Source organism: Rhopilema esculentum, chromosome 14 (genome assembly GCF_057945365.1).
Source record: "Rhopilema esculentum isolate cy_ngs chromosome 14, ASM5794536v1, whole genome shotgun sequence".
NCBI classification, from domain to species: domain Eukaryota; kingdom Metazoa; phylum Cnidaria; class Scyphozoa; order Rhizostomeae; family Rhizostomatidae; genus Rhopilema; species Rhopilema esculentum.
In genome coordinates, this window is record NC_142828.1 from 8,688,459 (window position 1) to 8,704,979 (window position 16,521).

General features: G+C 38.0%; 1 protein-coding gene and 1 pseudogene across 3 annotated transcripts in view; one reads left to right on the plus strand and one right to left on the minus strand.

The window, feature by feature from the left end:
• LOC135695945 (uncharacterized) overlaps nucleotides 1-7,686 on the plus strand; it is a 76,919-nt gene extending 69,233 nt beyond the window's left edge. For all 3 annotated transcript variants that reach the window (XM_065215175.2, XM_065215174.2, XM_065215176.2), the window contains 3 exons: nucleotides 1,970-2,011; nucleotides 2,232-2,386; nucleotides 3,315-7,686. In XM_065215175.2, the coding sequence (XP_065071247.2) occupies nucleotides 1,970-2,011; nucleotides 2,232-2,386; nucleotides 3,315-6,223 (3,106 nt within the window). In that variant the 3' untranslated portion in view covers nucleotides 6,224-7,686. The remainder of the gene's footprint in view (nucleotides 1-1,969; nucleotides 2,012-2,231; nucleotides 2,387-3,314) is intronic.
• LOC135696373 (uncharacterized) lies at nucleotides 7,653-15,885 on the minus strand (annotated as a pseudogene).
• Nucleotides 15,886-16,521: the final 636 nt, after the last annotated feature.

The following is a 16,521-nucleotide window of genomic DNA, read 5'->3' on the forward strand; positions in this document are numbered from 1 at the left end:
AGTCTCAGCACATAGAAAGTGAAAAATTTTGATAAACGATCACCTATCTAATAGACCGTTTTACTAAATCTCTCTTTGCATGGCTTTTTCCTGTCACATTTCTTTAAACTTCCATGAACCATCTATAAAGTAGCCTTATTGGGTCTGCGTCGCAGGCTATCTGACAAGTTGATGGATCATGCCGACATTTTCCTGTATCGAACCTCTCACTTTTTGCACAATCATGTAACTCTCGCTTTATAAAGGAGACATAATATGAATTTACAAGGAAACATAGTATCCCATAGAGAAATTGAGTCGTGTGTATACGACAGGACAGAAACAGGACAGAAATCATTAAACCAATATCCTTAATTATTGTCAAAAAAAGTTAGATTTTGGCATGTTTTGTTTTAGTTCGTATCTCATATCTTATGGATTAAGAGTAAATGGCTGTTTTTTTCTGACGGTCTGGAAAGAGTTATAGTTCAAAGTTGACTGGTCCTGTCGGATGGACTTTGTCCGATTGAATGTGTCGGGTAGACTGTGTCGGCTAGACTGTGTCGCGTTGACTGTGTCGGGTGGTTATTTAGAATACTTTGAAGGTCTTTAATGCTTATTGAAATTAGATATCGAGCATTTATCGTGGCGAAAATTAGTGCTATCATAATTTCAACCCGAATATGATGCACAAATTTTTTCGCAAGTATGAATTAACGCGAATCTTTGAAAATAGAGCCTTGACATCTGTCCTATTTAATGTGCAAGGGAGAGCGGGAACGACAAAATGAAGAAGACATCATAAACATAACATAAGCATCAAACATGCTATGTGAACGGAATATGATAAAATGTAGCACGTAAATGCAGTCCTCACACGGGTTGGATTTCTCTGTTCTCTCTACGCAATTTGCGTTGTCGATAAAGCCGTATGGCAGCTGTTTTTTGAAGTAAAAAAGGCCTCCAGTGAACTTTTATCACATGAGTTACCGATCTTTGAAACATCGAGAGCCTTGAAAATCGGTTTTTGGCAAGGTGCTGCAGAGACACAAACAAGAAACAAAATGACAAAGAAAAAGTCACTAATTGAGCTTAAAACAATGGTGTGAGCAACCTTTTCGGCAACAATGCCCCCAAGAGAGAAAAATCTGATTTTAGGTCAAATGGATGTATCCATGGATTGGGCATACCATATGGTTTCACATCTGTTTCGTGTAATCTGAACTTTGCTCAGTTCGCAAACCAAATCAAAGCGGATGCCCACTTCCAATGAAACGAAAGTTAATAGTTTTCATCAAATTCTAAATTTTTAATTTAGCTGTAAGATTAAAAATGATAGATTTAACAGCAGTTGCTTGTCAGATGGAAATGTAAATTTTGTATAAAAGAGAAGCAACCGATATACCTTTTAACTCATCATACGATATGTTGGACATCAGAGCAGCTTTTCTAATGTTCTACCGGATTAAATGGTAAAATTTTGTTTTAGAGACGTTTCGTATTCAACTTTGTTTAGCCACTCTAATATTTTTTCTATTCGATTGCTTTAATTATATTTTGCTTTAATCTTATCATTGAGAGCGGAAGATTGAAGACATATATACCAGGCTTGCTTCTATTGATTTCTAGAATGACGGGCTCAAATTTTTGTTGAGTTTTTTTTTGTATTCACACGACTTAATACTGCACTACATGTTAAGACAAATTTTTGGGTCGTGCTTGAGCCACTGCCTAGCCCTACGGATTGTTGCTACAAATTCTTAGAAAATTATATCAATATTATTCAACAACGTTTCAAGCGCTTAGACGAACTTCGCATTAGGACCGCAAAAGACAGGCTTCTCTTGAAGAAAACAACAGCCTGTCAAAGTACTTTCAGATATTTCCTGTTATTTGTAGATGGTCACTTATCAAATTTTTAGCATTTCATGGTCCAAATTTTAATGAAGAATTATTCACATTTTAATGATAAATTATTCTCCTTTTTCAGTCACCATTATCAGAGTATGGAAGTTTGCAGGAGCCGTAAAAGGTACGAGCAATTGTATCATTTTCCATTGATCTTATCATGATTATTTTACGGTGTCTCTTTAATCCTGATGACAATTTTAGTTGTTTAAATAGCGTTGTATTCTAACTCATTTCGTTGCAAAAAATTAATTCAAACAATAATGAGCCTGTCTTCCGATGATGTGTTGTCTAAATATGTTCCCTTGGCGCTTTTTCTCAAATTTTCTCTCTCTCTATCGCAGGGAAGGAAGTGCTTGCAACTATGCCTATAAGAAACGAGTTAAAAGTCCAAGCGATGATCAAGATTCCGAACCTTACAGCGCTGGCAGTACAAATTTTTCGTCACCACTCGATTCTGGATTTCCGGAAAATGGCGCAATCAGTAGTTTAAGTGGAGGTAAATGAACTATTCTTTTTTATAAAGTTTAATGCTCTTTTTATTGTCTGTAATTCTCCCCTTGCTTTTACTCTTTTAGGTGAAATGGTTCCGAAAGTGGAATGATTTTACCTCCAAGGTTTATTCTCTGGCTTCCCGAGGAGTTTGGATATATTCGTTATGCAGAAAACAGAGATTCTCGCTCGGTGGTTTCAATAACTGCTAGTAATTAAAGTAGCAGGCAGCACCTGGTATCTTGCTCTCGTATCTGTTTCCGTATTTTGCGATATCTCAACACAGACGAGAGTTTGATAGAGACAGTGTAGGTTTATAAGAAACAGATAAGGGTAAAGATTGCAAGAGAATGGTACTTTATATCAACAAAGAATGCTTATATATTGTAGTGCCTGACTATATCTTATGACAATGAGAATTTCAAACGAAAGTTAATATTATTGACATTCAGCAGTCATTTTTTGCTGATATTGGTAGTTAAGGTTTTACGATCAGGATGAATGTTATTTTTGTGGCTCGTCGTATTGTTCGTACAGTGAATGCATGCTGCAGGTTACCACCGATCTTTGAGAATCCGCCCTCTATTCATCAGTTGAAGCCCTTTTAAGGATATTTGTTTAGACAGAACACTCTCACAAATTTAATTCTCTTCTTATAAAAAGTTTCTTGAAATTGCCCTGCGAAAAGGGAATATACTTGCTTGACGGTGATTATCACATCTTCTATCTATAAACATAGACAAAACGACATGAGAAGACTTTGAACTTTCCATGTAACTACGTCATCTGCCTTGTACAAAACCAACTGAACTAGTATTTATGCTTTCAGAGACATTTTTGACATACCCTACGTGACGTAATGTTAGTTTTCCCTACATTCACCCGCACATATTGCCTGCTCTTCCATTGTGTTATGACTCACTCCTTCATTACAGACGATGCCCCAGCAAGGCGCTCAGAAAGCTGTGCGCAAGAAGAAACTGCGCTGCCAAGTAGGGTTAGGATTTTAGAAGAGAAGGTTGATTGGATTGGACGTGAGTTACAGCTCATAAGGGAAATGCTGCAATTCATTACCAAAGTAATGCCGGCGGCATCATCAAGACAAGTTGTCTTGCCTGCTAGTGACAGCAGGTCGAAAACAGTCGTCCGAGGCAGCAAACGTGTCTCAACAAACAACAAAACAGAAAAGCCTCGCCGACATTCACTACACACGAAAGGGTTTATTGATGCTCAGTATTCGCTACACTACGATCCCACAAAGACATCAAATCATCTAAATATATACCCATCTACTGGGTCATCAGATGAGAAGAACTCAACCCTTGGTGAAAGTGAAAACAGAGAAACAAACTCAGACAGCGTCAGCAAGTCTTGCTCTGACGATTATGACTCAGATACCTACGCAGATAGAGAGAACATCAACGGCAGTGGAAGCGGCGAAGGTGGTACAGATTCCAACCAAGCCTCAAGAGAAGAGTCACCCAACAACGAATTTACTGCCGATGTATCAAATATCAAGTTCCATGGACACTACGTCATTTCTGGACTTGATGTCATTTACCTCTGGGAGCATGGCACTGATGAGATGCTGCCTATCAGGCTCTGGAATGAGTCGCAACTCGAATCTGGAGGGGAAGTCATCAAAAAGTGGCAACAGGTTATAAATATATTCAAAGTTGCGTGCAATGGAAGTCTCAAAACGTTTGTTAACAAATATACAAATCGGGATGGGAAGTTAATGAGCGTTTCAGAAATACTAGCCTCCAACCAGGAAGAGACGATGATAAATAATATTGGCGTTCCAGCCAATCACCTTTCAGATGGAAGCTCTATAAGCTCAAGCAGTCTTAACGATTTGAAGATGGGAGCTGCCCACGAAGCAGCAGCCAGTGTCCCAGCTGTACCAAGCCAACTTGAACAGAAACCAATGCCTGTTTACATTTTACCGCGAAAGATCAACGGTCAAAAGGTTTCAGCCAAAGATGTGATTCGTATCTGGGAAGAGGGATTTGGGAACATACCGCCTGTCAAAATATGGACTCCAAATCAGAAACTGAAGCAGCAAAGCAAGATATCTCGCTGGAAGAAAATTGTTGATATTTTCAAAACCGAATGTAATTCCAACATGGCTTTGTTTCAAAAACGATATACAAATGATTGCGGTGTGCTAATGCCAATCGCTACCATTATCAGCAAGTATGAACAGTTGCAGTCAAGTAACGATCCCATGAAGCAGTCCATAATCGCCAATGTGACAGCACCAGTCATTAACATCAAATCAGATGCTACAGGTGCTATCAAGACACAGGTGACCGACACTTTGGCAAGAAACGGTACCACATCAGCATACGATTACTGGCGGTCCTATAAACGACTTGATGAGCTTGGAAGAGAGTGGGACTTTAAAGAGGCCCAAAGCTGCAACGAGAGGAGAGCCTTCACTATCAGACAGGTCGAAGACTGGCAGCGTAATAACATACAGTCAACTGAAGATGAAAGCAGGTCTGAACGCATACAGAGTCGATTCCTCTCCGTACCACGTTGCTTTACTGATCAAAGAAAAAGCACCATCGCTAGAGCAGTACCACCAAGGCATGTCACAAGCATATCCAATTTGAATCAGATAGGGTTTCAAACTGTTGTTGTCAACAGCATCGGAAAGATGGAGCCTCAGGTATTGATCGATGAAAAAAATGTTCCACCTATCAACCCAATGCAAAAATTTAAGCCTGTTGAAAATGGAAGCGTTGTTGAAGCAAGCAGTGGCTCATCACCTCCCTGCCTTACCCCAGTAAACCAGGCTGTCGAGAAAGGGAGAGACCCATCTCCATCTTCAAGTGAGAGTGGAGAAAACAGCGACACATACAGTGGTAAAGACATTGATGTAACAGGAAGCGAAACATCTGAAACCTCAGCTCGATCGAAAAGCTACAGTCCAGTTCAAACCAAATCTTCCAAATTCGTAGAGTCAAAAGAACATGTCTACACAACAGCGTCGAATTCGCTACAACAAAACACACTAACAAATGTATCCACCTCAATGACGAAATTTGATGAGCAGACCCCTGCAACAGGAAACAGACAGCCGGATGAAAAGTACACAGTCTTGCCGGACTCGGATGATCCATTTGAAGTTTTGAACTTATGGGAGCATGGTACCGAAAAATGCCCGCCAATCAGGTTTCTAACAATGAATGATGACGTAATCATGCACCCTCGCTTAGTAGCCTGGAGAAAGTTTATTGATATTTTCCGATTCCACTGCAATTCAGATAAACAAGTGTTGATCGAGAAGTATTCTGATGACAAGAGAAGGCTGTTGAAAGTATCTGAGATTCTGCAAAGGTTTGAGTCCACTTTCACACATCGTCCGTACGAAACAACCACATGCACAATGAAAAGCCCTGGACCGCCAGCTTCAACACCCGTATCTACAGTATACCAAAACAACCATTTCCCAACACAGCTGGATGTGAAAAAGCCTTTTGTGTCCCATTCAGACTTGTATATTCTGCCACGGAAGGTCAATGGTCACAAAGTCTCTGCCCGCGATGTCATCCACATATGGCACCATGGTTTCAAAAATGTTCCACCAGTTGGGTCCTGGTTGCCACACCAAAAGGTTCGTCAACAGAGCAAAATATCTCGCTGGAAGAAAATTGTGGAAATTTTTGAAGTCGATTGCAATGGCAACATGCAATTGTTTGAGAGAAAATACTCGAACAAGACTGGAGATCTTTTGCCGATTGCGGCTATTATTTCAAAGTTCGAGGCTGAAAAAAATGCGCTCGAGGTAGACAGTGGTATAAACATTAAAATCGATCAAGTGACACAATCTTATTGATTTAGCCATTGTATTTCATCATTTAAACAACCGTTCGTTTGTTTAAAAAGTTTCGTAAGGCCATCGTATACGAGCAGTTTTGATCAAAGGCTTTTCCAGTAGAATCTTATTTAGCGCTTTTCATTGTACCTTTGATCATCAACTGATATTAGATGTATTGACTGTGCGAGGTACGACGCTTGAAAAATTATTTGACTTCTTTTGGTCAACTCTTTTGTAAAATGATTCATAGTTTAGGGACCCAGTGGGGAGTCTTTTTCTAAACTCTAAGCACAACTGTTCCAGACTCCACTTTATATGCTTATGTTGGTTTATTGTGGTTTAAGGTGGGGTACTTCTTTTAACAAATTGTAAATCGTAGTTAAAAGTTATTTGATGTACTCTAGTTCCTTGACCTTCTATTTAACAATCCCGTTGTGAATGGCTTTGGTGGCGAAGTTTCATCTATTTTCAAAGTGTTCGCAGAAGTGGTTGAAAGTCCACTGATTTGGAAGCAGTTGTAATTGAGGGAGACACTCCTGCATTTTTTCCACAGACAGGGAGGAAGACAGAGGTTAACAATATCAGAAACTCTCTCCCGTCTTCCTTTCGTTTTCAAATTTATGGTATATGATCTGAATATAGTTTTGGATTTGTTTCTGCGCCACTCCTAAGCACATTCACAATCACTTATGTTTTTATGGGCTGGGCTTTTTTCTCCAAAATAATTTCATGCATTGTTATGTAAACATGACATGTTCATAAGATTGAATAACTGCAGCTGTATATTGTATATAAGTGTTAAGCCTTGTCCAAATGCTTACATCAATTCGCTCAATATTTTCCGTCCTAAAAAATTCTTCTGGATAGAATAAGAGGGTTCTTAAAGGAGTATCTTGAAAATAACAGCTAGAAACTGAACAACAACTAGAAATGGTTTGGCATCTTGTGCATTCTGAACAGATTGTAATTTCTCGACAATTCTGGACAGTGATGAAAGGCGATTCACGGTGCTATAACGACAAGCACTACAAGACTGGGAAATGGCTGTCGCTCTTGCCATCCCCTGCAGATGAACAACCTCGAATGGAGAATCATAAGTAGCTAATTGCAATTTACACCCTTTTAGTAGCTAATGCTGATTGTTGTTGCGAGCATTTGATCAAGGCTTTTTATCTGACTCTCCAACTGGTGTATAGGTCTTGTAATTAATTTGCATGGTATCTAAAAATAGTGCGAATGATTACACGACATAGCAATGCTTTTGTATATTATTGTAAATGTAGATGAGGTGCAAGTAACGCTGTTGGAGTACTTCAAGACATAATCGATGCTTTTTGCTTGTTTCAAGCTGGCTGGGTATCTTCAGTTTTGGTGTAACTACATAAGCAATGTCACATGTTGTACTTATGTGATATACTGAACAATTAAACGTGACGGATATTGTACCTTATCTTGTTTGATCATGTAAATACGAATGATAACCAATGTCTTTTTCTTTTAATTTGATCTCTCGACGATTCTTGAGTGCAGTCTCTTGAAATTCAGCAGAAATAGCTTCTTTTTCTCTGTCGATTTTGTTGCAGATCTTTTCACTTGCAGCGACCGTCCAATACTTTTTGTAAATTGTTGGAAATGCAGAAATGGTTGAAGGAGAAAGTACTCTATAGCTGGGATAGGTAACCGCTGGGAAATGAACAATGCTTTTGTTCCAGTTCAAGATAACTGACAGTAACCTTGTGTTTCTCCGATGCAAGAAGAACCTGGTGGTTGTTGTAAAATGCCTCTTGCATCTGCCAACGAGGTACACTTAAATTCAAAGAGAGTTTTGTTAGTAAAAATGGCTCAGTCTATCCTTGGGGAAGACGTCAAAATCGTTTTCTATCTCACGAGCTACCTCTCACCTTTGGAGTCCAAGAACTTGCGTAATAGCAATTCTTGAATAATAAGCACATTTCAGTGCGCAAATGCTTATTATTAACAAAAGCTCTGCAATGTTGACCATAAGAGCATGTATTGAAAATGGTTGACTTGTTAATTGGATGACCATCAAATCAAAGTTGAGTGGATGACCATTACTTCTCAGTTCCAACCATTCTCCAACGTTTATTAGAATTTTTTGTGTAAAATTCAAGCACGTTTCAAATAGAGCCTCCTACCTGTAAGCCTTATTTACTTTAAGGAAATAATAAAAGGTCTTGTTTTCATTCTTCGTTGTGACTCTTCCTTCCCTAGGCATAAATGTTTTAAGGTTTTAGCGACGACAAATTTTGATGCCATTTTATGAACATTATTAAATATTGGCTGAAGAAATCAAAATTTAGTCATGTGGCAATTCTCTATTATACTTTTATGATGTCATGTTTGAAATGTGAACAAAGATTATACCCTTGAGCCAGAGATTTTATTCCACATCTACAAATGGTGTCATGATTTACTGATGAATGTAAAAAAGTGGGTTGGACCTGCTAGATCGTGTTAAGTTCAACTAGTAGTAGTAGTAGTTGTCCTTCAGGTCGTTCGACCCCTGGTGATGTTATGAACCTGACGTCTCCATTCAGCTCTATTTTTAGTGTCTTTGTTGAGCTGATAAACATTTCTTGTTGTCATTGTCTTAATGTTGTCAAACCACTTTGTTGCAGGTCTTCCTCTTCCTCTTTTCCCTTCAATTTTTCCTTGCATTATCAGTTTTTCTAAACTGTTGTCTGCTCTATTTATGTGGCCATAATAGGTTAATTGCCTCTTTCTGATGGTGTTGAATAATGATCTTTCTGTTTTTATTTGGCCTAGTACCCATTCATTCGTTCTTCTAGATGTCCACGGCACCCTTAAGAGTCTTCTCCATACCCAAAGTTCAAAGGCTTCAATCTTTTTCATTTCTGCTTTTCTTATTACCCATGTCTCACTTCCATATGTAACAACAGGAAATACTAATGCTTCGATTATTCTTATCTTGGTATTTAGTATGATGTTTTTGTCTTTCATTATCGTTGTCAAATTGGTCATAGCAAGTTCAACTATCACTAGTATATTTTATAACATTATAGAATTATTATTATGACAAATTTTAATGCCTATAAGTGTTATTTGCATTTATAAGCAGCTGATCTTGCTAATTCACGTGGAAGCAGTTCTTTCTTAGTTTTTTTTTACCAAGATCGATCCTGCAAATCATTGGTGTTTTACCATGTGACTCTGTTTTCTCTGAAGTAGCCAAATATAATGAACCGTCTGCGCAAAGGAAAGAAAGAAGCTGTTGACAAGGTGAGTGACCCAAGCAATTTTTATGACATTCACACGTATACTGATTGTACCCTAGTAAAAGATAATGAAACCGGTAAGAGATATATGGTATCCTTTTATTTATATATTTCATCTTACAGTTTTTCTTAGATAAAAGGCATGAAAAGTGTGAACGAATTACTGTGCTCTGAGCCTTGTTCATATGTCTTAGAGCCAAGGCCAAGCTACATTGATTTGATACGGCTCCTGTGGCCATACCTTGGGCAATCCGTAATAGATCTAACTGGTTTTGCATATTTGGAGGTGATTTGGAAATCGACTGGATGGTAAGCCTCAGCATAAAACAGAGAGTTTATAATCAGATATTATGTGATGGACTTCCATGACTAAATTGGAGAAGAAGTTGCGAGACCAGTGAAATCGAAGTAGAAGTGCTGCATGCAGATGAAACAAGTTACGGGTGTAAATGCGACGGACAAGAAAACTCTCAAAGTATATGTTATTAGATTGACTCTACCGTCTTACAAGTAACCGTGATGCCAATAACAAGTGATGGGTGTAAATGCAACGAACAAGAGAAGTACTCAAAGTATATATATCTAAACTTCTAGATTTAGCCTGCTTCCTTCCAAGTAACCGTAACGCCAAATAGGCCTATAGAAAGTGTTCTCGACAAACAGTATTCTCGACAAACAGTGTTCTCAAACATCTTGCCAGTGTTCTCGTTTTGCTTCATGTGAAATTGCACAAAATGGCGTCTTTAAAAGACCACCATAGTTTCATCAGATTATTACAGATTGGTGTAGAAAAACTCTGTAGATTCATTATTAACTTGTTTGTTAGTTTCCCTCTGGAAGGTCAGCTTCCCACCAATGAACTAAAAACAAAAACTTGACAAAATACTTTTTATTCCCAGTTGTTTTTAGATACAACATTAAACTGATGAATAGCTGGCTGCAGTGGATGAGACATGAAGTTGGGAGATTGATGCCGTATCGTCCAAGGTGTGTTCGAAACTCTTCATATGTTGCAAGACGAGATAGCCTCACTGTTGTGAGACTCAATCCAACCAGGACACGTAATATTATGATGAAAACACTTGTTTGGCTTTATTTTTGACAAGAAACCTTAAACTTGGAATCTAACGTTGTGTTTAAACTTGCTTTCTTTCATTAAGTCACTAAAATTTTATTTTTGTATGCTTTTTTGTTTAATCATTTATAAAGAGTCGATTATTATTATGAGATTCAAAATAATGCAAAACTTTTCAAATTAATTCCAAATCAAGGAAGAAAAATCAAAAGTCCAGAGAGAAAACTTATCATTGATTTAGTTATGTTCTGAAAGCAAAATGAAGCTTTACACTGAACACTTAAAAGTAGAACTTATGAAACAAATCACTGTCACATTTTATGCAAACGCCAAGCAAAAGGCCTTTACTTTCCATCCCCATTGCAACATGTATATCCTACCTTTGGCATTATCCAGCCTTTATACTCTGACGAGTGCTAAACGAAATGTACTTTCGTATGCCATCTTTTCTGGTTTTGTGCGTATGTACTTTAGTGCGCTTTGTTTTCCCTTCTCCGTGTAATTTTCAAACTTTGCGGTACCAAAGACCGCACCCTTGCTTATGTTTTGAAACAACAAGATATTCCATAGGAAATCGTTCCAAGGCAGTACTTCTGCATTTTGTAGTAAGCATTAATTTTCGTCGTAGTAAGCATAAAAGAAGAAAAGGTCGAAGAAGATATTTCTTGATAAGCAATGTTTTTACGGAAAATCGATTTAAACAAATTTTGGAGCAAAGGGTTAAAAGACTAATTCAAATTTCTCCCAAAAATTGCTTGTATAGTTTTAGAACGTTTTCACGACTGGAGGACCTTCCTTATAAAAGTCGAAATATTCTACCAGAACAGACTTTTTTTATTTAGTTATATTTCGAAGTTCAAAATATTATATGGAAAGGTGTGAATGTTCATGGTTGTAAAATCATTAATTTTATATTAACGCGTCTCGCTTCAACGATCTTTCGCATAGTTCTTATAAGAACTTAAGTTCCACTGTAAAGGCTGGTTTTCATAAGTTAGATTTTATCGTAATTCATCGGATTTCACCCAAGGACAGAGGTACCGGGGGTCGAGGCCTTGCCCCCCCCCAAATACTTAGGTAGCATAGGTAAAATGCTCTTATTTTGTATAATATGGCTGTTGCTACACTTATTTATCAGGGTTGGCCCTCAGACAGAAAGTTATATCTCGGTCTTTCATTTCATGAAGGGGCGTTTATTTCACGATAAAATTGGATCATTTCAAACCACATGAAAGCTACATGTCCTACTACTTCATCATAATTCATCGCAATTAATCCCCGTGAATAAAAAATAATGTTTCTTGCGATGAAATGGGACAAATTCCGATGAATTACGTTCAATCTAATATATAAAAAATGTAATTCCCATAAATAGGACGAATAACGATTAAGTGGTCTCGTTTTGATATGATTTGGAAATCATTTTAATTTTCACAACATGTGAAATCTCAAGCTGATGACAAACACCAACTTCTTGAACATGATTCAAGAGTATCCAATAATTTATATTCGTTTTCACGAGGTTCACAGCTCTTTAGCGATTACATGAAAATTGTTCCAAACTTTCAAGTCCCTGGATATCTGTTATGATAGTACCCCCCATCTTCTTTGATGCAACTACCCGAATATTACAGTTGAGCAAAAAAGTAAGAGGGCTTTAACACTAAATCCCCTCTCACATAGCCCCCCCCCCCGGGTCCGGCATGCCTGCTTGCATCCAATAATTCACTGTCGTTGAGAAGCTATTTCTGCTGTATTCAGTGGCAGTCTGGCCCGGGTGGCAAAGTGGCGATCGCCACCCGGACCCTCAGATATGCAAAGTAACAAATTAATTACGGACCCTTTCTAAAAAAGTTGAAGAAGAAAATTTTCATAAACTGCGTGCTGGCTTCACGACTATGCAGGTAAATGCGTAGCTGGCCACAGGGCCCCACTATGACCAACATCCACTATACAGAAAATCTATTTCAATTCCCGCACGAAGATAAGAAGTCGGTCCTACTTCCTAGTAAATATGTTGAAACTGTATGTAGATATCAAGAAGTTTTTGTCTTTAGGTAGTCGTCAGGAGTCGCTATTGTTACATTTCTAGCTAATAATGACCTACCATACGTGATTAGACGTCTCCAAGGGTCATATTACTTTAAGCGAAGAAAGTTTCGCAGGAAGAAAGCTTTTCCAATCGAGAAAAGCGCCAAATTTTTAGATATTTTTAGATTTAGATAAATAGGATCTTTCGCAAAAAAAATTTGGCGCCGAATCTCCACTTTTTTAACGCCGAATCTCCACTGACGCTTTTTTGCAGCGTTCTCCCGAAAAGTTCGCGACGACACATGCGCATAAAGACAAATTTGAGAGAAAAGCGTTCACTCATCGAAAAATTCGACTAACGAACAGTTGAACTAGTTTCTACTTATTGTCAAGCAAAATTTCCGAGGTAAACAAAGGACAACAGAACTGCATGATTTCACAATAGGCCTTTGCAAGATTATATTCTCACAGCAAACGGAATGTAGTAGCAGTGAAACTAATTTGCAGGTACATACTTTACTGGTAAGCTATAGTTACGAGTAAGCTTTAATTCTATTCCACAACCAAATTCAATTTTTGAAATGCCGATTTAATTGGTATTCACCTTTCTGAATTCTGTCTTTATGTAATTTGCGCATCTATACGTGCTATACGTGCAATCTATACATTAAAAGCTTGATTTCCTTTCCAATGACTGAATTTATTTTTCTTCTCATAGACAAAAATCGTTAAAGACAGCCCTGAGACAACATCTTTGTTCTAAGAATCTTGCGCGCGCTGAAATTTGATCGAAATCAGTGGATATGAAATAGGCAGAATTTTGTACGAACGCTTTAGCGAACGCTACAAAACAAGCGTCAGTGGAGATTCGGCTTGAGTAAAAATCATGAATTTTGCGCAAAAAACATTTCTATTTAACTGAAGTTTCCTTTTACTTTTATTCCACGACACCATCAAAATAACGAAAATAACATTAAAATTTGCCAAAACAATCATTCTTCATCAAAGTTTGCAAGGACATCATCGGCCAAATTTTCTGGAAATTTCACAAAAAACCTTTGCTAATTGCTAATTATTTGCTAATTGTTTTAAAAGTTTTTCTGCTTGCTAATTGTTAATTAACAACGTGTTTAGAATAAATAATTTTGGTACAGACTAAGTAATCGGTATCATTTTGAGTTCTTTCGATGATGTTTTAGAGTGAATAAAGTTATAATTTACTCAATTTCAAACTGTAGCCAGGATACTGGCCTAGACAAATGAGAAGGCGAAACAAGTAAGAACAGAACTAGCAGGTTTATTTTCGTTGCTCGATTTCAGAATATAACATTAGGTTCGCTTGGCAATACTGCGGGAAATGTCTAGGAAAATTTTTATGTACTATTATCAGAATTTCTTGGAGTTGCAAATAGAATAGAACTACTGATTTGCTGTTATTGTGCAAAGTTTAACTGTATAGTATCCTTGATTTGAATAGCGTACAGCACCAATAAATAATTGATTTGGCCTGAGCATATTTTAGGATATGCTTTACATTTAGGAACTGGTAACCTCAGTTGATATGTCTGGATCGGCCCGATCGGCCGGGTAGGGGTCTATGAATTAGCTCTGCTTTAAGATCCCTTCCCAACCATTTGGTTTATTTTTTAAGAATTTTCAATTTCATCAATTTAATGACTTGGTATCATAGGTTATGGTAAACCTAGTCCAATTCGTGTACTCGTTTCTCTATTTTTTATTAATCATAACTTAAATTGTAATTCTTGTTGGTTGAAATGAAAGCTCTTATGTCTTATGTCTTATGTCTTATGTCTTATGTCTTTGTGGGTGTGGTTAAAAAAAGGTTTCAAAAAACGTCTGTCACACCCGGAACCGGGCCCGTTTCGTTTACTAGCCACCCTGCAGTTATGATGCCAGACTGACTCTGGCTGTATTTTCTACATTTGATGCAAAAAGTATGCTCACATTCTGTTTCCAAAGGTGAATGGGATGACTTATGATGATAACGATCTTTGAAAACCGACATACAATGAATTAGTACGAATTGGGATGAATTGCGATCATTGATTTTCATATCGTGATTGATGAATCCCGATGAATCCCGATGACTTCCTCTTTGCTCTCACGAGACTTCTTCTTTCAGTCAGATTGCTTTCTTTCAGCTTCGGACATTCCTTGATGCGATGAGGTCCATCACAACCCCAGCACTGCAGGCCTTCACTAGCATCAGTTGCTGCTGTCATAACCTTTGAATACTTTTGTTCCCTTTTCTGTAAACAAGAAAGAGCGTTTCTGCCCCAGACTGGGTCATTCAACTTCATGGCCTCTAACTCAACAAAGTCTACTAGATTCGAGAACTTCACCACCTTTCCATTTTGATGCAACTTCTGCACAGTTCTTCGCCAGCGATCATGCATGTAGACTGGTAGCTTCTTCAAGATCTGTTACAGGTTTTCTGTATGCTCAAGTATGTTCATAGTTCCAATGCATCGAGTTGCACCTTGGCATTCTTTCAAAATTATTGAAAAGGCGTCAATTGACTTTGGATCTGCAGCCTTAATCGACGGCCATTGTAAAACCTGTTGCACATAGCTGTTAGCTATCACCTCAGCATTACCATAACGTCGTGACAGTTGTTTGATAGCTGCCTTGTATCCAACATCTGAGGGCAAAAATGAATACCCTGTAACAATGCGATGAGCTTCTCCAGTAGTAAACTGTTCTTGATAAGCCATCTTTTCGTCATCATTGCAAATTTTCTCTATTCTGGACTTGAATTGCCTCATGAATTCGGTGAAAGACAGGCAATCTCCATCAAACTTTTTAATTTCCAATTTCGGGTTTTGAAGTTCCAGAAGAACTTCACCAAGTTTTTTAAAATGGGTTCCTTTCTTGTAATGTTTACAGCATCAACACCACACAGACTTGAATCTTCATTGTCTTCTCCTTGTTTGTCCAGCCTTTCGTTGTAAGCAACTTCTTCATCCAAACTTTGACTTTCAGCTTCTTCATCCTCCATTTCTTGAATGACTTGACTTCTTGACTGAGATTTCACGATTTTTTCTCTAATCTGACTTCTCTCTTCTTGTTGCAACTCAATTTCCATCAACTTAACTCTTCACTCGAGTTTCTGTTTCTCTTTCAGTAGAATTTCCATTTTTTCAGCTCTTCAATCTTCCGGGATTTTTCCGCCAATTTGGCTGCAGATCTTCTGCTAGTTGAGGTTGATCGTTTTGAGGCAACACTTTCCTCCTCCGCTCTTCCAACGAACCAGTCTTCCGCACTTGTTTTCACATTTGCAACCCAAATTTCCTTTTCCTGAGACCAAGCTTCACGATGCTGTTTTTTGGTAGCTTCATCCAATTGAAGACAATAAGTGTCATTGACCTGTATGAATTTTTCATAGGAACTCATTCATTCCGAATATCTGGTTCGCATTGCCTTAACAGGCTGATTCTCTGCCATGAAAGACCTCAGCTCCTCAGGCCCTTCCACACACCATCGAGAGCTTTAAATCTCAGTTCCTGTTGATATTCATGGTCTTTCTCAGTTGGTTCTCTGTTCCTTGACGCCATCTTGATCACCACAGTCTGGCTGACCACAATCTACAGTCTTTCAACAACAGATTCACACCAAGATCAGTTGTTAATATTCATGTGATTGCCTTTTAGGTGCGACAACGTAAAAAGTACACCGGGCTTGAATAATGCTGCGATTTCTCCAAATCGATTAACTAGAATTAATCAAGAATATAATAATCAATAAAGATAGAAGTTAATAAAGCTAAGTAATTGACATAGCTAAGCACTGATTAAGCTAGATAAAAAACAGTCAAGAGAAATGCAAAACCTACCAGCTGTATCCCGCCTTTGTCGCAAGCACATTACCCCCACCCTCAATAGCAACCCTGCAATGGCAACAACACAATGTACTAACTTTCATTTTTATACGAT